We start from the raw sequence: 23,583 nt of genomic DNA on the forward strand, positions 1-23,583 counted from the left end.
GATTATTTCAATAAGTTTTAAAATAAAAGAATTATTTTAACTATTTTCTTGTGCTTAGTTCAAGTCACTTACCTATCCATTAAAGCATCCTCAAGTAGTGGTGTTACAGCATAAATGTAGTCCTTTCCCATTTCACCAATATATTCAAACAAGAAGGAAAGTGACTTTAACACTCCATTTTGAACATTCAGTTCAGGAACTCTGTATTCATTCATTAAGGCAGGTAGTACTGTGAAGGGTGAACATGTTTCAGCAACAATAGCTATGGCCACAGTTGTACAAACTCTGTTCTGCCTTTCTTGAACTTTTAGGTTGTTGAGAAGTGTAGCCAATACATCATGAGGGCTGGAAAAAAATAAATGTGCCAGCAAACTGTTAGTATACAAGTCAAAATTTTTTCAGAGGGAAGAAAAATAATCAAAGGATGGGAACTCAGTAATTTTATGCTATGGCATTACTATTTCTACTTAAGAACTTCATTTTAATTAAAATGTTCACTTTAATGAAAATATTCAAATGGATTCATTTTCAAATATAATTCAGTTTTTAATAAATTTCCTGAAATGAAATTTCATTAATGAAATTTCATTTCATTACACGTTGCTGCTGCTACTGCTGCTAAGTCGCTTCAGTCGTGTCCGACTCTGTGCGACCCCAGAGACGGCAGCCCACCAGGCTCCCCCATCCCTGGGATTCTCCAGGCAAGAACACTGGAGTGGGTTGCCATTTCCTTCTCCAATGCATGAGAGTGAAAAATGAAAGTGAAGTCGCTCAGTTGTGTCCGACTCTAAGCAACCCCATGGACTGTAGCCCACCATGCTCCTCCATCCATGGGTTTTCCAGGCAAGAGTACTGGAGTGGGGTGCCATTGCCTTCTCCGTCATTACATGTTTAATATGAGTAATTCTTTGAGTGGTCAGAACATGGTCTACCACGCCGTAACATACAAAATCTGTTTCCCTTTTATCTTCCCGCCCACACACCTTTACCACATTTATTCTCCTTCTTTAAGGATTTATCTTACCACAAATTTAAAGGAACACAGGAACTAAAAGATTAGCACAGCTATTCACTGCAAATTGCTTGACTTTCATCACAAATATTTCATCACAAGTGAAAACATACTACAGCTAGCAAAAAAGGGGTGGGGGAGACTCTAATTATATAATCAACTTTTGTTATGTTTGAGAATATCTTGTTATTATGCCACATGTACATGAAATATCTCATTTTCTACAATGACTGTTCTAATTTGGTTCTGGTGGAGTGAAAGCAAATAACCACAGATTATCTAACAAAATAGTTATAATTTTTAGTTGTCTGTGGATTAATTCTAGAAAAATATTTTTAAAACACATGAAGTATTAACTTGAGAACTGAACTATGTTAACTGCTTTAGCAATATCCAAAAAGAACTGGTCTTAATATTTTAAACAATAACCAAAAAGAATCAACAAAACCTGAAATCCTTCTGAAATGTTTCCCTCTCTGCAAACACTGAAGTGTTATTAAATGAAATTTTATACCCTTCTATTTTAATTCAATTTAAGATGAAAGAAAACATTTCAAAAATTGAAGGTCATTAGTTAAAGTCTATTTTAACTGCATTACTCATACCTTACCTTAAAAGAGCTTACAGAAACAGAAGCATCTTTTAACACTAAATCGGTCTATTACAAAGTTAAAAAAAAAAAAAACGTAAATACTACTCACCCAATGGCCTTCGCAATATAACCAAATGTATTGACTGTGGCTCTACGAATAGCTTTTTTGTGTGCTTTTAAGAGCTCTAAAAGTTCAAAGCAAATCCTCATCCATTCTCTTGCAGACACATATTCAGCTCCCCTGGTTTAAAAATAAAAGTTTAATTTGTTTGTGACAATAAATTTTAAAAGGTAAATTTAAAAATTCAGTTCTCAAAACATGATTACCAACTCATTTTAAGCATTATATAAATTGTTACTGTTCAGAAGAGATGGATTATTTTTAAATAAAAGCAAAATTTAAAAATATACTGCTACTCCCTCATTGCCATTCAAACTGCAATTTCACTGAAAATATTAGCCTGACCATATATACTTACATTAGCAAAATTTGCCAAGTGAATAAAAATGTGAAAACCAATACTACTTAAAAAATATTTAGGTAATCTGCTTACCTATCAGCAATACGCCCAACAAGATCAATACAATTCTCCTGTACTTTTTCATGCCTATTCTTTAAGATGGGGGTGAGTCTAGGCAGCAGATCTTTAATTGGTGGGGTCATCTTATGCATACCTATTTAACAAAAGTCAACACACTATCAATTAACATGTAAACTGCATGCTTTGCTCATTTTATCTTTTACTTAACAATGTAATATATGTGACTAGGCATAAATACAAACTTACAGCTGCCTATGGAAAGAAAAAGCCCCAGATTCTGACCAAACGCAGAATTTTTAACTTTTCATTAACTTCTGATTATGTATGTATAAAAATGAAAGAAATTAGTGAAGTGATTTAAAGAATGATGGATACTCAACAACAAAAAAATTCCATTTAGTTCTGAAATGTATTTGTACACTGACATTTAAATATGGGGACAGCTTATGTTCCGGCCATACACAACAATATAAGCCAGAGGGAGACATGTAAATTAAAGCAAAATTTTCCAGAAAGGGCCCCCTTACCCTTTAACTGCAAAACAAACAGATCTCCAGTCTCCCTGCAATGCAGGGCATACTTGGATGGTATTTACACCTACGAAGAGAGAAAAAAGGAGGCAGCTGGCAGGGGCTCTTGTTCTAACTAGAATTGCTTGCTCTGATTCTCTCTCCATTGCTTTTCCCATGTTTCTCTGACCAACAATATGGTTTATAGTTCCCTGCAAACCAGAGCCCCACAAGTGGCCAAGTAACTGATTTTTAGCAAGTATCTCCAAATATAGAGGACAGGGCTGAACTGTGATTTGTATGTAAATGCAATGGTTCAAAGACGTCCTATACTGCATAAAAACCCCTTACTAAAACAAGAAAAATAATGGCTTATTTCAACCTCCTGATAGGTTATTCCTGCCCCTCTAAACTCTGCACAAGTCTGCAATAGTTCTATTCAATTACAATGAAGAATAAAACAAAAGACTGTATTTATTGCTCCATCATAAGGCCTTTAAAGAATAAAAGCTTTATTCTCCACCCAAAAGAATTTGTAATATACTTGTTTTAACTTTGGGTAAAAAGCTGAAAGGGTAGTTTAAAAGTATTGGATTTAAATAATGAGATTATTTGATCGATTCACTTTTCTCCCTGGTTATCATTCCTTGAACTTAATGGCAAGCAGGAAAACCTACCATAACCATTTTATTCAAGTTGAGTAAATATACCATATTTAGTCTTAAAATTTCAGAGCTCTTTCCACCCACCATTGCCCTCCTATATATTACATGTGAGACACTGTATTTTTAGGGCCCTCTTATCCCATGACTTAGAAGTTTTTGAGTTGTAACTATTCGCTCCTCTCTTGCAGGTCCTAAAACTTGCCCTCTTTTCTCTTTTAAAGTAAAATATAAATAGGTTTTGGGAGGTAAGATTCTTGTGACATCCCAACTTAACTATATTTTTTAGTAGTTAAAAAATTGTGTCAGATATCATCACTCAACTCCTAAATAGGATTCTGTATTTTACTTTCAGAAAATCCAAAGAAGTTTTAAAAACCAAAAAACAAAAAATTCTTCCATAACCAATGAATTCCATACCTATTACATTTACAATGGCCTTCAGTGCTCCAAGAATGCTGCCCAAAACTTCAGGGTACTCTTCACCCAAGTACTCATACAAAACAACACCCAAATGCCCCATCAATTTTTCCTGTTTTAAAAAAAAAAAAAAAAAAAAGATGAAATGTTACTGTTTATGCTATTTCTTTTGGTGAATAAATAAGAATCTGATATAAAAGTTTACCTCTTGACAAGTCTTCATGACAACAGCTGTTCGAGAGATCAAGTCAGCTGCCTGCTGCCTAACTTTTGCTGATTTGTTATTTAAACGCCACAAAACTGTACCACAGATCTGAGGCAAGTAAGGTTTGACTCGTTTGCCGAGAGCATTGACCACTGTACCAAAGCCGTTCAACATTACTGAGTCCTTATTAAAAGAAAAAAAAAAAGGCCAAGTTAAATTTAAAAACTATATTCAATGCGAACAAGAATTCAGTTTGTGATGAAACAGTTAAAATATACCAATATTCAGCTTTCAAAAATTTATTCTAAAAATGTGATGTAGAAGAACATTTCTTTGTAGTTAACTGCATAAATATGGGCATTTAAAATTTTTAATTAACTCTTTACTGATAATATTTCCTTGAAACTACTTTTTTACAAATATGAGAGCCAATGGCAACTTGCCATAATAATTAGTATCATTACCTCTGTAGTCTGTTCTTGGAAAGCATAAAGAATACCATCAATCAGTTGTTCTTCAAGTTTATGATCAATATCTGCTGCTCCCAAGTTGCCCATAATTTTCTCAATTGTCTCCATAACCATTTTTCTGTACTGTTCAGCTTCATCTTTTAGATCATCCACAATCCTGGATATAATTTCTGCTGCACCTACTTTGTTTGCCAACTCCACAGTAGTATCAACTAACTAAAAAAGAGGAAGGAAAATCAATTTACTGCTTTTCCAAGGAAATACAGAGAAATTATGAAAATGGAATATTCTAAAGATACTATTTAGCTAGTCAGTGTGCTGAAAACAGCTGGCTCCTACTATTAAAACTTTAAGATGGGACTTCCCTGGTGGTACAGTGGGTAAGAATCTGCCTGCCAATGCAGAGGACATGTCTTTGATCCCTGGCCAGGGAAGATACCACATGCCCAGACCAACTAAGCCTGTGCACATAATTATTGAGCCCACGCTTTAGAGTCCATGTGCTGCAACTACTGAAACCCAAGAACCCATGAGCCAGAGCTCCACAACAAGAGAAGCCACCACAATGAGAAACCCATGCACGGCAACAAAAAGTAGCCCCTGCTCGCTACAACTAGAAAAAGTCCAAGAGCAGCAACGAAGATCCAGCACAACCAAAAAAAATTTTTTTTTTAATAATAAAACTTTTAAGAAAAAGGTGGCCAAAAAAATTAAGTATGAGTCTATGTCAAGGGGATTAAGGTTAAGATTATATTCATGCTTCATTTAAGCCAGATTAAGTAGTTCATTTACTAGATAAAAATGTCAATTCATAGTTGGCTATTTATTCCAGAATGCAAACTCAAAATGAAAATTGCCTTGCTGACTAAAATCCATCCTCTCTAACAATCAACCAAACAATCTATGAGATCCTCAAGGCAAAATATGATTTATGTAATATGCAATCAAACTAATGGATTAATTTTAAGAATTTCTGAAAATATTTTTTTTTACAATAAAAACTTACCTGTCGGTAATTTCTTCTATCCAAAGCCATTCTATGTTGCCAAAAGTGTTTAAAAAAGGGAGGAAGGATCTCTGTTTTAATGTAGTTTGCTTCTACACCATCTGTTCCACAACACTGCTTTACCACCTAAAATGTTCAAAAAAATAGTAATAATAGCAGCAAACACAGTCCTGGTCTAAAATATATTTTTTAATGATACAGAATTCTCTTTCAACAATGAAATACATCCAATTTAGATTAATAAATATGGAACAATTTGGAACAAGTACCTTTAGCACAATTTTCTTCATTTCTTCATCAGGAGACTGGAATTCTCGAATAAGAATTAACATCACTTCTCTAGTATAGTAGTTGGCATATTCTGCATCCATAAGAGGAATAAGATACCCAATAGCCTTTAAGAAAGCCGCAAGACCCTATTTTAAAATAAAAAATATATATATACTTAGTAAATTAGATTTAGGTCATTTGAACTTCAATGAGTAGAAATAAAAAACACAACCAAACTGGCGAATTTACCTTTCCTCTGTGTTGGCGGATACCCTTCCATAGAGGCTTTAACACAGAATCGAAAGATTCAATACCATAAGGGGTTGCTGCTTCAGCCAAGGCAGCAATGGCCAAAGCACTAATGGTCCGAACTTTTTGCTGCTCATCCACAAGACCTATAGAAAGCCAAACACAGGTTTCAACTAAGCCACACTGCCTAATTTTAACTCAGATAGTACTACTGAGATCCCAGCAATACATCTAACCGTTTAGTCAAACTGCGGAATCTGTTCACTGGACAAAGTTAGGCAAAAGCCAGTATGAACTACAGCCTATTAGCAGCTAATATTACAAATCATAAACTATATGGTGTTTATGTAGGTCACTTTCCACTTCTCCAAAAATCAGTAGCCTAAATTTCAGGAAACCTGTCTGAAAACAAAGTTATCCTACAACTTACCATGTTCAATGATTTCAACTAAACTTCTGAGATGTGGCAAGATGGCACAGCCCATGAGAATAGCTATCTGCTGTACAATCTTTATACCAGTGTGTCTCGCTTGCCAGGACTTCTTGCTTTTGCACACAGCTTTTAAGAAAGGCAATAATGAAGGAATGCCCAGAGCAGAGGCTACAACAGCAAAAGCTCTAGCTGTTGTGTTACGGACATACTCATCCATGTTATCTATATCAGGTCTCATGGTAGAGATCATAGTAGCCAGTCCAGCAGCCTGAAAGTTCAAGAAAAAAATGATAATAATGAGTTGATAACATTAACCTTCAATCATTTTGTTCTAAAATTGAATAGTCCTATCAAGAAATATAAAACTTTGTTTTCCAGAAATATAAATACCTTTGCCAAATTAGAAATAATCTCTCTGCCTTCCACTCGAGCGTAGTAATCTTCATCAATCAACAATGGTTCAATGACCACTAGGATCTGAAAAAGAGGAGGAGATACATTTTCACACCAGTTACTGATGCAATGCTCATGTAACAGAGTACATATAAGGAAATTTTTAATTTCTAGGCCTGTGTTAATTAAGGGACAAATTAAGAATTTTAATCACACAACTTTAAACCCAACATAAAAATCAGTATTTGGGAGAAATGGTAATACAAAAATAATTAAATACAATATACACACACACCCCTATCTGCATTTTACAATTCTAAGCCATAATTACCATCAGCAAAAAGATGGTTCTTAGTACTAAATGGCTAATGATACAGAAACATACATTTTCACATCCTAATATCAATAAAAGCAAATTTAAAATATGAGTACTATGAACCCATTATATAGGATGGCCAAAAGTTACATCTATTTACACACGTATTTGTATATGTTATCTACGTGCAAAGAAAAAGGTCCCAGGGTATGTAAATGTAACAATGGCTAACTGAGTATTCTTTAAAAGGAGCTGAAGTTTCCCTTTTTTATTGTAAATGTATAGCATCAGTTGTTACTTTTTAAGAATTTTTACATTTCACAAATACATCTATTGATAAGTTGGTAAAAAAAAAATGAATTCTTTTCATATCAAAATATATCAAGTCATTAGAAACACAACTGGAGAACAAACCTTGTGTACATATGGTCGAACTAAGTCATCAAGTTTGTATAATATTCTATCAATAACTTTCACAAGTAAATGACGCTCTTGATCCTCAAGTGTAGGTGACATCAGCAGAGGAAGAATCTGATTAAACAAAGGACCAGCTCCAAATTCACGAGCTTTATCAGTAATCTGACGCAATGCAGCCTGGAAGAAAGAGTAAAAGGTAGGTTTCTTGATTATAAGCGTTTTGAATGGGAGCAAAATAATTACTCCATGGTTTTATGTAACTGAATATTTTAGTGTAAACTTCACAGGGATATTTTACATACAGAAGTATGTGTTCATTCCCATCAAAATTACTCTGAAGTTTGAACTCCTGTGACAAAGGCTTAAACAATGTTTTCAGATAATTCAAACAGGGTAACAATGCTAGAGAAGGTGTGAAGAAAAAGGAACCTTCCTACACTGTTGGTGGGAATTTAAGCTGGTGAAGCCATTGTGAAAACAGTATGGCGGTTCCTCAGAAAACTAAAAATAGAATTATCATACGATCCAGCATCCCACTCCTGGGCATATATCCAGACAAAACTCTAATTCAAAAAGATACATACACCACCTATGTGCACAGCAGCTCTATTCACATTAGCCAAGCTGTGGAAACCACCTAAATGTTCACTGACAGATAAATGGATAGATATGGCACATGTATACAATAGAATACTACTCATCCATAAAAAAGAACCAAATAATGTAATTTTCAACAACATGGATGCAACTAAAGATTATTACTGAGGTAAGTCAGAAAGAGAAAGACAAATAGCATACAATATCACTTAAAGGTGGAATCTAAAATACAACACAAATGAACCTATCAACAAAACAGACACAAAAAACAGACTTGTGCTTTGGGGGCCGGCGGGATGGACTGAGAGTTTGGGGTTGGTAGAATGCAAACCATTACATTTAGAATGGATAGAAAACAAGGTCCTAGTGTATAGCACAGGAAACTATACTCAATATCCTGTGATAAACCATAATGGAAAAGAACATTAAAAAAGAATATATACACGAACTGAGTCACTTTGCTGTACAGCAGAGATTAGCACAACATTGTAAATCAACTATACCTTCACTAAAAAAAAATTGAAAAAATATATTAAAAAAGAGTCACGAGAGTATAAGCTAAAACTCCTAAACTTCTCCTAAAGAACCAACCATTTTCAAACCACATGATACTAATTTCCCACATAATTCTACTAATTCCCTTATTTTCAGTATGTTTTAAAGGCTTTGAGGATAAAATGGAGAATCTCTAAGATTATAATGAACATGATGATTTAACAAACTGGTACTTACCTTTCTCATAGGAGGTGTTCCATTCTTAATTTTTAAAAGCAACTTCATTATTTTTCTCTCTTTTTGCTCTTCTGGACTAAGAGTTGATTCATCGACATCAACCTAACAGTAAAAAGTAAAATATTTAAAGGTTAGTGGAGATATAATGACTTGTAACTGCTAAAAAGTTAGTATTTTGTATCTGTTATTATCACTTACCAAAAGTTTATCAAAGTACTGAATATCATCAGGTTTTAAAAATGGAAGATTTCCAGATGGTTGGTCATTAACGTTTTTCATAGTTCTATCTTCTGTTTGCATGTGGAAACCTGTCATACCACCCAAAGGTGTTGGAGTTGCTGTCAGCTTTCGAGCTGGAGTTCGAATAGGAACATATCCAGCTGGAGGGGGAAGTACCTAATACAGTTAAAAGACAATTTAGGACTTTCTTAGCTTTATATAGTAAATGATAACAAAAATGAATAATATGTGCCTGTAAGAAGCTTTCTGCTTAGAGCCAAGAATTAACATCAATTAACATCAATCTCATTTTTCTATTTTAATTGTATGTTTAAAATATATAACAAATATTACTCTTTCTCATCAAATTTAAATTTAGATTAAGTGTATTAGAAGTGTGGGGAAATGATGCAATACATGAAGAAGGCTTACAAAATTCTGATCACTTTCAAACATTAGTCTATATAAACATATTGGTGAACCAGTATCACATAAATGCAAATAAGCTCACATAGTGCACAGAATGCATAAAAGATTATATTAAAATAATAAAAAATTTAAAATTCATGTAAATCTCTGCTACAAAAGCAAATCTCTTTTAAGACTGTACAAAAATGAGTAACTGCATAAAAATCCAAAATGTTGAGCAAAGCCCTATAAATACACACATTTGACTAAAATAAAAAAATTCACTCAATATTCACAAGGGAGGATTTTCCCCTTCTACTTATAAAGAAATCAATGAATGTAATTGAGACAGACACTCAGGCAGTCAACAGTAGGCTGGAGAGTGACTATACCCACAGTATTACATGGAGATTTGTGGTGATTTAGTCACTAAGTCATGTCCGACTCTTTGTGACCCCATGGACTGTACTGCACCAGGCTTCCTCCATCCATGGGATTCTCCAGGCAAGAATACTGGAGTGGGTTGCCACTTCCTTCTCCAGGGGACCTTCCCCACCCAAGATTACAAAAAGTTATAAAGTAGTTAATTCATGCATACTTAAAAACAAATACGCTAGTACAAACCTAATGAGGGGAGAGGGGAAAATACATAAAACTGTTAAGAAGCAATAGACATTGGCAGAAAAGGCCCAGTAAAGGCCATCAAATTACTTAGGTTCCAGCCCTGATTATAGCTGTATGACCACGTTTAGACCATCAAAAGGTCCTGGAGTCAGAGGTACCTACAAAATTTTATACTTCAAAGCAAACTTCAAGTTGCTATGGTAAAGCAAGAACATTCTTTGTGTTCACTGGCAATCCATGAACTAAATACACAGGATCTTTTGAGACATCAAGTAATATAACCATGATCTAATGTGGAAATGAAACACACTTGGAACTATCTAAAGAATGAAACAGAGTAGTAAATTTGGGCAAGACCAATGCAAACTTTACCAGTTAATATTTTCAAAGAATATTTAAAACAAAAACCAGGCAATTCCCTGGTGGTCCAATGGTTAGGACTCGTCGCTTTCATTGCCAGGGCCAAGGATCAATCCTCTGCCCCAGATTGATTGGGAATTGATATCCTGCAAGCCTCATGGCGCACCCCTCCCCACCAAATCCACATTCTAAAAACCAGATTCATGTTGTTATTACCTTATATCCTTCTGGGAACATAGCATCTAATTCTTCATCAGACAACGGGCGATTTCTCTCATCAATTTCTCGCTCCCACCGCCAAGCCTGAAGCTGCTCAGGAGTCATACTCATTATATGACCTACCAAAAAAGTATATTTCTGTAATAATCTATGTAGTGCAAGATTTTTATCATCACATAGGTCCTTGGGATTGGATATAAGACAGTTAAGATCAATTCTAACATTCATTTTTATATTATAAACTCAGACTTCCTTTTATGTCCTGTTATTCTTGCCAAAAATAGGCATTAATAACACACAGAAAACCACAAACAAAAAGTTCAAAATACTAACAGGGGAAAAAAATTATTTCCAATGACAAATTTTCTACCTGGAGTAGGGGTGGCCATGTTCATGGCTGGCGTGCCAATTGGTGTCTTTCCAGGGGTCAGAACAGGAGTGCTTCCACCCATCTGACTAGCTGGTGTTTCATCCCAACGTGACTTTCTTTTACTGGCTCCAGGAGTTGGCGTTTCACCAATGGAATCTCCACCTCGATCTGTTCGAGGAGTCTCAGCCCATCCACTTCCATGCCCAGGAGTATCTTTAAAGAAAAAGTGAATAAGCTTAAAATTTTAACCACTGTCAAAAAATGACTGTTTATTCTCAAACAGTTAACAAACTCAAACTGATGACGTTCAGAAACAAGAAAAGGAAACAGGAGCAAAGAATTTTTTTTAATCACTCACAATACCACAACCCAGAAATAACCACTTTGTGTAGCTTGAGCCATTTTTCATTTTTCCAGAGTGAGATTACTCTGTATGTGCAATTTTATACTGCTTCTCTTATCCATTACATTACTGTTTTTGCGGGAGGAGGAAGTAGGGGTGTGTGGTTTGTGGAATCTCAGGTCCCTGACTAGGGACTGAACCCAGGCCCCTGCAGTGAAAGCACTGAGTCCTAATCACTGGACTACAGAGAATCCCCTACATTACGTGTTAAAGCACTCTGCCCTATCATTAAACATTCTTTATAAATTCTTAATATAGCAGATGTACTATTAAATCTTTAACTTTCAAAAACTATTCTCACAGCTTTAGAGAAGTCACACAAACAGCATGAGATTTAGGCAAATTTACACAGACAAAAAGTAGATGAGAGGTTACCAAACGCTGGGATGAGGAAGAATGGCAAGTTATTGTTTAATGGGTTCAGCTTTTATTTGCAATGAAAAAGTTCTAGAAATGATAGTGATAATGGCTACACAACACGTGAATGTACTTAATGCTACTAAATCATACCCTTAAAATTAATAAAATAGCAAACGATGTTATATACAATAATGATATTACATGACAATAATTTATGCTATTATACTATAATATAGTATAGGTTATGGCCTATAAACTTTACTTTCTCCTAACGTTCTTCCTGGGAAGCCCTGATGGCTCAGCAGTAAAGAATCCACCTGCAATGCAGGAGATGCAGGTTCCATCCTTGGTTCAGGAAGATCCCCTGCAGATGACAACCCACTCCAGTATTCTTTGGGAAATCCCATGGACAGAGGAGCCTGTCAGGGCTACAGTCCATGGAGTCACAAAAGAGTGGGACACAACTTAATGACTAAGCAACAACAAATGTTCCTCCTAAAATAATCCTTAAACCTCTTTAAGAAGGGAAAAGATTTACACATATAATCTGCTCAATTCTTAACCTGTCCTGAAAACATCTGGTTATTTATCTGTCTATACAGGACCAGAAGAACAGAGTTTCACCCATAGACATACCACTCATCAAATCAACATTTTACTCAAACACATGCCCAGATTCCACTAGAAGTACCTCTTTCTGTTTTGGGGGTCTCATCCCATCTGTTTTTACGAGCACTGGAAGTTGCGCCTCCATGGCCTGGTGTTGCGTGGCCTGGTGTATCGCCTCGTCCAGGAGTAGCAGCTCCCGCAGGTGTGTGACTAGGGGTAGGATCCCATATTTTTGAGCCTGGGGTTGCTCCAGGAGTTTCACTTCCCTTTGCACGACCTGGTGTTTCATCCCATCTTAAGGAAGGGGTATGTCCAGGGGTCTTAACAGAGTAAAACATTTTTATTTCAGACATCCACATGAAAGTAACTAGAAAACTTAAAAAAAAAATTAAATGTTTTAACTCATGATTAAGAGAGTAGATGTAGATTATCCTTCTGCTTAAAAGATACCTACTTTTTAAGCAAACATGTTTATGACTAAAAACAATTTAAAGATTTAATTTAAAGCACTGAAAAAAGCCCTAGCTTAAAAAAAAACAACATATTTTGGGTAATAATCTTGTTATGCCACTAATGGTTCTGTAACTTTTGGGAAAACATTAAGGTTTCTCTGTTGAGATCTCAAAAACTTTCAGTTCTAATGATATGCACCTCTCAAATCTGGGGCTTAGAAACGTGAGCACCAAATTTCCCACTAAGAATAGTTTTGAATTTTTTTTCGATTTTATGTGTTTAATTAATTTAACCATGTTTTGAATCACTTGGGTAATTGTAACTTGATACTGCCACATAATTTCAAATCCTTGAAATGAGGTTATATTTACGATCTTTATATTACTCTCAAGATTAATGAAAACAAAAAATTAGAAGCTGACTTAATCAAAAGTTCCATGGTAGTTCAAACAAAGACAAGCAGTGAGCGATACAGGGCATCAGACAGTGTGATAGCAAAATAACCTCCATAATGCAGACAATATCATATCAAAAATGGCAGGTCAATTAGTAGAAACAAAAGTTGTATTTAAATAATTCTATAAGTTTTGTAGTATATTTTTACATATTTCTTTTAAAGTTGGATGCTCCACCCAAGAGTTCTATTTAGCTTTATGTTTGCAAATAAGAATCAGTACTTTTTTTCTTTTTTTTTTTGTTTTTTTTTTAGTACTTTTTTTCTTTCAAAAGATTCTATATATTAATCAGGGTTAAGAAATTCTTAATTAGGTGAGTAAAGCATATAAACAGTTGGACCACAAAGAAGGCTGAGCACCCAAGAATTGATGCTTTTGAATTGTGGTGCTGGAGAAGACTCTTGAGAGTCCCTTGCACTGCAAGGAGATTAAACCAGTTAATCCTAAAGGAAATCAACCCTGAATATTCATTGGAAGGACTGATGCTGAAGTTCTAATCCTTTGGTAACCTGATGTGAAGAGCTGACTCACTGGAAAAGACTCTGATGCTGGCTCGGAAAGACTGAGGGGAGGGGAGGAGAAGGGGGCAAAAGATGATGAGATGGTTAGATGACATTACCACCTCAATGGACATGAATCTGAGCAAACTTCAGGAGAGAAGAACACAGAAGCCTGGGGTGCTGAAGTCCATGGGGTCGTGAAGGGTCAGACTTAACTTAGTGACTGAACAACAGTGAACAATAACAAGGCACATAAACTGTTAAAAAAGATCTTTTTGGCAACTGCTCTTCCTACTCAATCAGGTAGGAAAAAATTCTTCCTAGTATCCACTGTAATTCCTACAGACATGATTAGAATAGAATTGTGTTAAATGAGAAACATGAAAGAAAATATGGTCTGAATCTCTAGTTTTTATAAAACAGACATCAACTCTTGGGTCTTCTTTTCTGTTAAAGAGATACAAGACAAGTTTCTTTTTCTCAGTTTTAAAAATTTACACCGAATGCCAACCACGAAATTTAACTTAGTAATCTTTCTCTGCAAAGTCAAGTCCTCTCATGTATCAGCAAGCAAATGGGAAGTCCTCAAGATCTACCTTAAACTAAATTGGTTGGAAATTACATGTTTGGTTTAGAACTCAGTTCTGAGTTTGGAAAAACACTGCCATGGCCTGACATGCTTTTCCTCATTTGTAAACAAATCTGCAGTAGCCTATGCTAGAGTGGACAGTGACTTAGACTAGGGTAGTGGGGACAGAGATCATGTAAAGTGGCTAGATCCTGAATATATTTAAAAGTTGGGCCAAGAAAATTTATTTTGGATAGGATGTCAGATTAAAGAATAAAAGGAATATACAATGACCCTGAAGGGTTTGGTTTGAGCCAATATACATGGGAGCAGGATGGAAAGAATGAATAGGGAAAATCAATTTTATTTTAGAAATACTGATTTTGAGATGCCAATCAAATACACATCAAGGTAAATGTGTTGGGTCTGAGGAACAGAGAAATAAAGATGGATTTGTAAATTTGGGAGTTGTCTTACAAAGACAATATGTAAAGACAGGAGCGAGATCCTAGAGTTAATTTAGACTGAAAAGAGATCTGAAGATTGAGCATTAGAGTACACTAAATTTATGGAAGCTGAGGATGATACAGCAAACAAGACTAAAAAGTAGTAGCCACTAAAAGGAGTATTGTAAAAAGAGAAAGAAATGGATGGTAGCTGGAAGGGGATGTGAGGATCAAGAGATGATTTCTTGCAGTTTTTGGTTTTTTTAAAAGATAAAGATCAGGAAAATGTGTTTGTTGATGATAATAACCTAGAGTACAGAGAAAAAAACTGATGCTATATTAGAGTCCTTGAGTAATAAGAGACAGGAAATGATACATAAACAGACGGGTTAAGCTGTATACAGTCAATTTGTACTAACAGTCCATATTATAAGAGATGGAAAAGCAGAGTAGATGAGAACATATACAGGCATACCAGCAGATTTCACAGTGGGGACATTTATACTTTTATCTTTTTAATTGTTCCTATTTGGGGTGGGAGAGAAATAGAAATCAAAGTCACAAACTAAAAAGCAGCAGCTAAGGAGGTACAGCTTCACAGAACATAAGGAAGTCATTTGAAGGGAAGGTGAATAGAGCCATTGCTTAATGATCAGTTTGTCTGAGTGATGAAAAAGTTTTGGAATATAAATCATGGTGGTTCTTGTACAACACTTTAAGAGTAATCAATATCACTAAATTGCACACTTAAAAATGGATAAAATGGCAAATTGTATATTTTACCACCAAAAAAGTTTCTAGGAAAATAAACTGACAAAGAAAATGTAGTACTAGTGTGTATATATGACACCTGTAGTCAGACTTAAAATCATCCATCTAGAAAATGAAGAGGACTGCTATGTTATACTCAACCTCCATATAATGTGACGTACTTCCATATCTGTATTTAGTATTTCAAAACGAACATCCCTTTACAAGTTATAAATAGAACTGTTTCCCCCAGAAGTCATGTTGAAGCCCTTATCCTTGCTCTAACTGTACTTGGAGACTGAACCTTGAGTGAGGTAATTAGGTTAAATGAGGTCACAAGGTTGGACCCTAACCTGACAGGACTGGTGTCGTTACAGGCAGAGAAGAGATACCAGAGCTCCCTCGCTCTTCCACGTGTGCAAAGGCCACATGAGGACATAGCAAGAACGCAGACATCTGCAAGTCAGGAGGAGAGCTCTTACTAGGTACTAACCGTGCTGGCACCTTGATCTTCAAGCCTCCAGAACTGTGAGAAAATAAATGCCTCTTGTTTAAGCTACCCAGTCTGAGGTTATCTTGTTAAGGCAACAAAAGCAGACCAATATATTCCATGAGAGAAATAAATTAAAAATAGTAACAATAAAAAATAAAAAGAAATTACCTCTGCTTGATCCCAACTTGATAGCTTTTTTGGAGTGGCACCAGGAGTCTGATCAGCTGTTTGATCCCAACGTCGTTTCCGTTTTGAGGGAGGCTGGGATGCTGCTGCTCCATTGACGACTTTTAGTTCTCCAGCCTTAGCTTTTTCTGCTAGCTGTTGCCTAATTTCTCTCTGAAAAATACACAAATAAACAGTGAGCATCTTTAAAACACTTTCAATATATTTTCATACCATTAGTACAGTTATTTCTACCTAACACCATTTTATTCTTCACTCATTCTCCTTTCTATGCTACTGGTATTTCCATTCCTTATTTTACCTCTCTTTCCTGTATTTTCAAGCTTTATACACTCTCTTTCTATATAATAGATGAGCAAATATGGAACGTATTACATAGAGAGCACTGCTTTATATATAGTTAATGAAGTAAAATCTTCAGTCAATGGCAGCAAACCAAAATGCTTCCACTGAAAAACACTTCAAGTAAAACTCATAAAAATAGCAATTAAGACTATGTAGTAAGTTGGGAAAGTGATAAATTTTCAAAATTTTATTGTAATTATAACTATGAAGTATTATATATAGTATAGTCACAACAAATATACATTTAATTTACCCTGTGATTTTAAAGTGGAGTTCTGTAACTCCATTAGATATATGGAGTTCTATAACCCCAAAATCTATTTTATATTCATAATAAAGTTACAAAGACTAAGTATTAAAACAGAGCAATCTCTGCAGGCCAGCAGGAACTCATCAGAATATTCAAACTGAATTTCCACACATATTCAAACTGAATTTTGTGGAATAAGAGGCTTTTCAAAAAATGATTTCACTATTTGACTTTTCCCTTACACAGTGACTTCAGGGACATACCATTAATAGCCCCCACAGATATGTCCACTATAAAATATATATGTGTACACATATATTGGAGAAGGAAAGGGCAACCCACTCCAGTGTTCTTGCCTGAGAATCCCAGGGACGGGGGAGCCTGGTGGGCTGCCGTCTATGGGGTTGCACAGAGTCGGACACGACTGAAGCAACTTAGCAGCAGCAGCAGAATTCTGCATAAGGTTCTTTCTCAACTTAATTTTTATTAACAGTAATAAAGTAAGCAATATTTGTGCAGCAAATAAAAAAGGAAATATAAAAGTCTGTCAATCTCAGCTTCTTTTACATTCTTCCAACACCATGAAAATAAAAAGCAGGTTTACAGACCTCTTCTTTAGTTAAATGCTGTTCTCGCATTACATCCATGTAAGTCCTAGCATTCATTTTAGGATCAGGGGTCTTCCCTCCTGCAGAAAAGAACAGCAACAGGACAAGAGTACAATAAATAAAAGATAATTAGGTTCAAATGATTTATCTGCCCTGCTCTAATATTACATTATTCCATAATCTTTAATTTATTTTTTGATGAAAAACTTTAATAATTATACATCTTACTTTTTATTGAGTTTGCTGATCAATTTAACCTGTTTGAACACAAACATATCTACAGCAGTTTAAAACAAAGATTTTAATGCATATAAAAACAAAATGACAGCACAGTTTAGTGTCTTCAGAAGTGATGGGTTCCTGGGTTGCTAATCCGGAATACGTACACTTTCGTGCCTTTGTCTCCATCAGCAGTTCTGACTTCAAGCAGCAGAATAGAAGCCTAGAAAATTATCTCTTTACCATTAGTAACACTTTGGAAAGATATTTATATTCAAAACATTACCTGTTGCAAGCTGTTAAAATCCTGACTACAAGTAACTATGACTAGATAAGTTCTTCATACAATGTTCTACAACAGTTTTAGTTTAGAAAATCTGACTTTAAAAAATATACCTCTAATCTTATTCTGATGTCATGTTACTAAAAAGGGCTTCATGGGCTTTCCATGTATTGTTGACCCAAAAACATATTTTTATCTTCTTAGGAAGTATATATAACAACTGGAAACATATTACTTGAAATATATTACTTCTACCAGTTATTATGATGCATATAGAAAAAAAGTGGTGTACAAAGAGATGTGTTAGTCTCTTGGTTAAAGTTTCAGTATTTGCTTTTCAAACTTCGAAATATCTTAAAGAAGCCCAAATGAAACAATACAAGATTCACAGAGGCACACGATGTTTTAGAAATGTGATAATTAGCTATACAAGTAGTATAGCATCATAATTTAGGAAAATATAATAAAATTCTAAGACATTTCCTATGCTGAAGATCATGCCCAATTGATAGTGTCATTCTTTCTGACACTAGCTCTGATAAGACTTCCTTTGGAATACTTTTTCACCATAATCTAGAGAGGATGTGTTGAACTGCACCCTTAAGAATGCAGACAGGACTGGCATATAGCAGTACTGCTGTAGGAAAGAAATTAAGGACAGTTAGTATGGGCCTGTGAATTCTGACATACATGTTTAAATCAATTACAATTATGCAAGTAAAAAAAGAATATCCCTACTAATTCATGCAGGCTGAAAGTCTAATTTATAAACCTGCAGCAGAATCTAATTTTAAGAAACAGGCACCTAATTTTGATTTTGAAACTCACTCACCTGAGGAAAGCATCCATCAGGCTCACTATGCCCCTTGTGCTGACCTGCACACTAAAATCAGCAAAACAGACTCCAACTATTAAAAATATCAAAGTCTTTGTATACATACTTCTGTTTTAACTTTAAGTTTGCTTAGAGCAAAGTAGGTGCATTTATTAAACTATATTTAGAGCAACATGGGGGGAGCTCTAATGTGGAAACAGTTTCTCAAAAGTTAACAATCCTAAAAATCTAGATTTGGGATGAAAACTTTCAATAATTTGAAAGTATCTTGAGCAGAAAAACACATTTGTTCAAAGTAAAGAAAGCGTACCCAAAACAAAAGTAAAAGAAAAACCTTTAACCCTTTGCGTTTCTATGGCATGGGCTCATTAGTTTCTTGTCCTTCTACCTGGAAAGAAAACTGGCATTATAAAGATGAAGAATATGGCATCTGTGACTTCAACCAAATCTACACAAATCTATAGTAAGGGGGATTTTAAAAAAGAAAAGCAAATTCATAAGCATGCCAAAAAAAATCAAAGGGCTAAAGACAACTTAACACAAATAAATTTCTGAATACTTATAGAAAAGTGGGAAAGAATTACCATCTGCAAAAGGATCAAGACGCTCAGGGGAAATTATCATGGTCCGCCTGTGCTTTTTGTATTCATCTTCCCGATCTGCAATCTTCGGAGGTCGATGCTCAGCAAATGGATCATACTGAAAAGAGGTATGTCTCACTTAATATTCACTTAGTAAATAACCAAACAAAATCACAAACAAAAGTCAGAACATTATAAAACATAAAAATGTTTAATAAATGCCTACTAATATTCTGTATCAAATACTCACATAAATGCTATTGTGAGAAAAGCAGGCATATGAGAAATTTCCATAGTTCAATCCCCTTCATGAAATTATCACCTTTATAACATAACTATTTCTAATTTTCTCAAATCAACTCTCCTCAAAACATTAACTTGACTCATAAAATAAATGAGTTTCCCCGAGAGTTGAGACATTCAGTTTTCTTTATCCAAATAAACTCTGGTTTAATTTTTTTTTTAAGTTACCTGTTCTGTTGACTGTGGTATATCATTAAGCAATGCCACAGGGGCATGATATCCTGGCTTCTTCTGACCAAGCAAACTTGTAGATGATGAGTAGTCATCGTCATCCTGCAATGGAATGCCCCCCAAAAACCAAGAAATGTCAGAACTTAGAAACTAGAAAGTACATAGAGATTCAATATGAAATCAAAATACAGTATGATAAAACTTGTTAACACTTGGGTTTTCTGTTCAACTCAAAAAACTATTAAAAAAATTAAATTTAGTTTTCTATACTCTTAAAAAGATTCAATAAGGACTGCTTTCTGTGGAAGTCAAAGTTATATATGTACTAGAAAAATGTGAGCATTTCATTTTTCTCAGTTCAGTTCAGTCGCTCAGTTGTGTCCGACTCTTTGCGACCCAATGAATTGCAGCACGCCAGGCCTCCCTGTCTATCACCAACTCCCAGAGTTCACTCAGACTCACATCCATTGAGTCGGTGATGCCATCCAGCCATCTCATCCTCTGTCATCCCTTTCTCCTCCTGCCCCCAATCCCTCCCAGCATCAGTCTTTTCCAATAAGTCAACTCTTCGCATGAGGTGACCAAAGTACTGGAGTTTCAGCTTTAGCATCATTCCTTCCCAAGAAATCCCCAGGGCTGATCTCCTTCAGAATGGACTGGCTGATCTCCTTGCAGTCCAAGGGACTCTCAGTAGGCATGATTAAATTTGTTTTTCAGATGTGGAAACTACAAACAGCTTCTTTAGAATTCTCCAGTTTCCTGGTCTAACTCTTTTTTAAAAAACATGGTTTAACCACAGAAAAAAGTAAAATGTAATTAATTTTAAATATATTTCCCCAATAGTATTACTATATTTAGACAGAATAATGTTATATTATTATTTTACTAATGTAAGAAGTGCCACAACAGGGAGATCTCAAGAAGATCTTAACACGTCATTTATTTTATTTAAAACTGAAAAAACAATTTCCTGGTCAGCTTTTGGAACACAGAGCCATTACTGCCTCTTACCATTAAGGTATGATATGCAAAGAGGCCTGACTGGCTTCTACAAATTTTGCTTTGGCACTTTAAAATTTTTCTTTAAAAAAGGTGCTAACTATAAAATAAAATATGGCTTGAATTTCATAAAAACAATAAGTTTCACAATCTATATACACAGGTTACTGAATCACACACAAGTGATAAGCTATTTCACCAAATTTGGATGTTTGGGATGGTATGACAAGATATAAGCTCTGTGGAATATATGAAAATACTTTAAGAGATGTGTTTCAAAATGAGAAGTAGTCATCCTTCAGAGTAACTAAAACAGGCTTGAAAAAGCCCATTAATGTCAGTACCAAGAAATAGTTCATTCATATTAAGATACCAAGGGAGAAAAAAAACAGTATCAAGCAAATATCAGAGGTCACAAGCCATTTACAATGAAATCACTTCTTACAGGGCTCCTCCAGATAGAGCTCAGTAGGTAACAATAACTCAGTAGGTTACTTTTACAATGGTTAATGATTTCCAGGTGCTTTGCTGAATAAACTAGTTTTAAAATAAGAGTCAGAAATGAGCACTTCCAGAAGTCTTAGAAGAGAAAGACACCTTCAACAGTTTTAGCCTCCCAAAGAAAAGATTTCTCAATCTCCAAAATGTCTTCCGAGATTAAACCAGATGACTCAATCAGAAAATTTATATTTCTTGCTCTCCAACAAAAAAATGCTAGGACTCTTTGTGTACTATGAAACTTACATCTTCAAGTTCAGTTGCAGCAATTGATGTCACATATCCAGCAAACCTGCTGTCACTTCCACCGTAAATTTCCTGGTCATAATAACCCGTAGAATCAAGGCCCACTCCTTGAGCTTCATCAAGAGCTGCCTTCTTGCCTTGAATTTCTCGGATCTGTGCTTCAATATCTGTAAGAAAATAAACACAGATTTTCTTAGTCTCATTTTCCAAACAGCACTCAACATAATACATTCTCTACTGGGTATAATCAAAATAACCATAAAAAGTATTGATTTTTAACAAATTTAAAATATCTCCACCTCAACAGAAGGTACTTATGCACACAAAAGAAATCCTATTTTATCAACTACAAGTTACTCTTACATTAAAAACAGCTTGCCAAAGTTTATTAAACTACCATTAAATTTTAACCCTTCCCAACTGAAAGAATCCTGGTGACGTTGATTAGGGAGCAAGAACAACACTTAAGATTATTTAAACACTACCAGAGAGGTAAAAACAGTACTGTAGAGAGTGGGTCTCAAACTCAAATGTGCAACAAATCGTCTGCGGGTTCTGATTTTGTTAGAATGCAAAAGGCCTAGATTAGACCCAAGTTTCTGCACTCCTAACAAGTTCCGAGGTAAAAACCTAAACATCTTCAATAGTAAAATAACAAAGGATAAAATCTAAATTCTTAAGCATGTAATACAGAGCCCTACAGTTTGGCTGCAACCACCATCACATTAGATTTATGACTTAGAGTCTGAGCTTTAGATTAAAAATGTATGCCTTAAAGGCTCTTTACCTACTAATACACTGATCTATGTGTCTCAGTTTCCTACAACAGAGAGTTTCGTTTTAAGGATTAAATGACATAATGAGCATGAAACACTTAAGCATTCAATGAGTCCCCCAAGCACTGTGTCTATCCATAGGTCTGACATTCAGAAGATGCACATGTGGTGAATGAAGTATCAACTCTTCTTAACTGCTTTGCTAATTTTTAACTCATCATCTTATAATCTATTTCATATCTCCATCAATTATCTAAATCATGATAATTTCCCAATCATCCTAGTAACATGTTCTCTTGTTTCCTGATCCTATCAAGAACCACACACTGCATATAGTCATGTCTCTTCAGTCTCCTTTAAATACAGACTAGTCTTCCAACCTTTTTTCAGTCTTTCCTGACACCAGGTAACTTTATATTACAAACTAATGTTTCATTTTAATAATCTGAATAATCTATAGGTGTGTAAAGAAAAAAGCGTTTCCACTGCCAGTGATCTGTGACCTCACAAATAGGCATTTCTTGTTAGCTCATTACCTTCAACTGAACTAGTCCTTTGATACTAGGCACTTTTGAAACACTCATTTATTAGTTTGCAAGCATCAAAAGGAAAAAATTCAAGTGGTACAAATAAATGCCTGACCCCCACCCCCAGCTAAGGGAGAAAACCCTCTCTAAGTCTTCAAGATGTGTGTGGTTTAAAGTAGAAAATGTAATAACATTATCTAGTCCAAGGCACAGCATGCAGGAGCAAGTCTCAGAAACTCAAAATAAGGCAATAGAGTTAATACTGAAATCAGCAGCTCCAGTTTGTAAACGAATCTCTTATAGTGTATCAGAGCACTACCATCCCCACTCGTTTTTCCTGCATTTCTCCCCTCAAAACTGTTACAGCAGCCCAGCAAAGGGCCTCCATCACAATTAACCACAAACAGAAATATCATCATCTGAGTTGACTGATTCATTTTACTATTCTCTCTGCTGCTGCTAAGTCGCTTCAGTCGTGTCCGACTCTGTGCGACCCCAGAGACGGCAGCCCACCAGGCTCCCCCGTCCCTGAGATTCTCCACGCAAGAACACTGGAGTGGGTTGCCATTTCCTTCTCCAATGCATGAAAGTGAAAAGTCAAAGTGAAGTCACTCAGTTGTGTCCGACTCTTAGCGACCCCATGGACTGCAGCCTACCAGGCTGCTCCATCCATGGGATTTTCCAGGTCAGAGTA

The 23,583-nt window shown here is 35.4% G+C and overlaps 1 protein-coding gene across 6 annotated transcripts in view; it reads right to left on the bottom strand.

The window, feature by feature from the left end:
* Nucleotides 1–23,583, bottom strand: part of SF3B1 (splicing factor 3b subunit 1) — a 36,655-nt gene that overhangs the window by 2,598 nt on the left and 10,474 nt on the right. The window contains exons 2-23 of one of the 6 annotated variants that reach the window (XM_006078154.3): nucleotides 21,587–21,753; nucleotides 19,841–19,945; nucleotides 19,373–19,487; nucleotides 17,452–17,531; nucleotides 16,231–16,401; nucleotides 12,480–12,717; nucleotides 11,026–11,238; nucleotides 10,653–10,774; nucleotides 9,024–9,221; nucleotides 8,826–8,927; nucleotides 7,494–7,673; nucleotides 6,761–6,847; nucleotides 6,368–6,638; nucleotides 5,938–6,083; nucleotides 5,688–5,834; nucleotides 5,419–5,544; nucleotides 4,407–4,628; nucleotides 3,943–4,125; nucleotides 3,738–3,849; nucleotides 2,159–2,279; nucleotides 1,714–1,845; nucleotides 73–345 (exon numbers count right to left, since the gene is read on the bottom strand). In XM_006078154.3, the coding sequence (XP_006078216.1) occupies nucleotides 73–345; nucleotides 1,714–1,845; nucleotides 2,159–2,279; nucleotides 3,738–3,849; nucleotides 3,943–4,125; nucleotides 4,407–4,628; nucleotides 5,419–5,544; nucleotides 5,688–5,834; nucleotides 5,938–6,083; nucleotides 6,368–6,638; nucleotides 6,761–6,847; nucleotides 7,494–7,673; nucleotides 8,826–8,927; nucleotides 9,024–9,221; nucleotides 10,653–10,774; nucleotides 11,026–11,238; nucleotides 12,480–12,717; nucleotides 16,231–16,401; nucleotides 17,452–17,531; nucleotides 19,373–19,487; nucleotides 19,841–19,945; nucleotides 21,587–21,753 (3,511 nt within the window). Of the gene's footprint in view, nucleotides 1–72; nucleotides 346–1,713; nucleotides 1,846–2,158; nucleotides 2,280–2,673; nucleotides 2,744–3,737; nucleotides 3,850–3,942; nucleotides 4,126–4,406; nucleotides 4,629–5,418; nucleotides 5,545–5,687; nucleotides 5,835–5,937; nucleotides 6,084–6,367; nucleotides 6,639–6,760; nucleotides 6,848–7,493; nucleotides 7,674–8,825; nucleotides 8,928–9,023; nucleotides 9,222–10,652; nucleotides 10,775–11,025; nucleotides 11,239–12,479; nucleotides 12,718–16,230; nucleotides 16,402–17,451; nucleotides 17,532–17,837; nucleotides 17,894–19,372; nucleotides 19,488–19,840; nucleotides 19,946–21,586; nucleotides 21,754–23,583 lie in introns of those variants that run through there. The other 5 variants (XR_006548575.1, XR_006548573.1, XM_044936848.1 and 2 more) reach the window with 5 other exon arrangements.

The sequence above is a fragment of the Bubalus bubalis genome, chromosome 2, assembly GCF_019923935.1.
Source record: "Bubalus bubalis isolate 160015118507 breed Murrah chromosome 2, NDDB_SH_1, whole genome shotgun sequence".
In the NCBI taxonomy this organism is placed as follows: domain Eukaryota; kingdom Metazoa; phylum Chordata; class Mammalia; order Artiodactyla; family Bovidae; genus Bubalus; species Bubalus bubalis.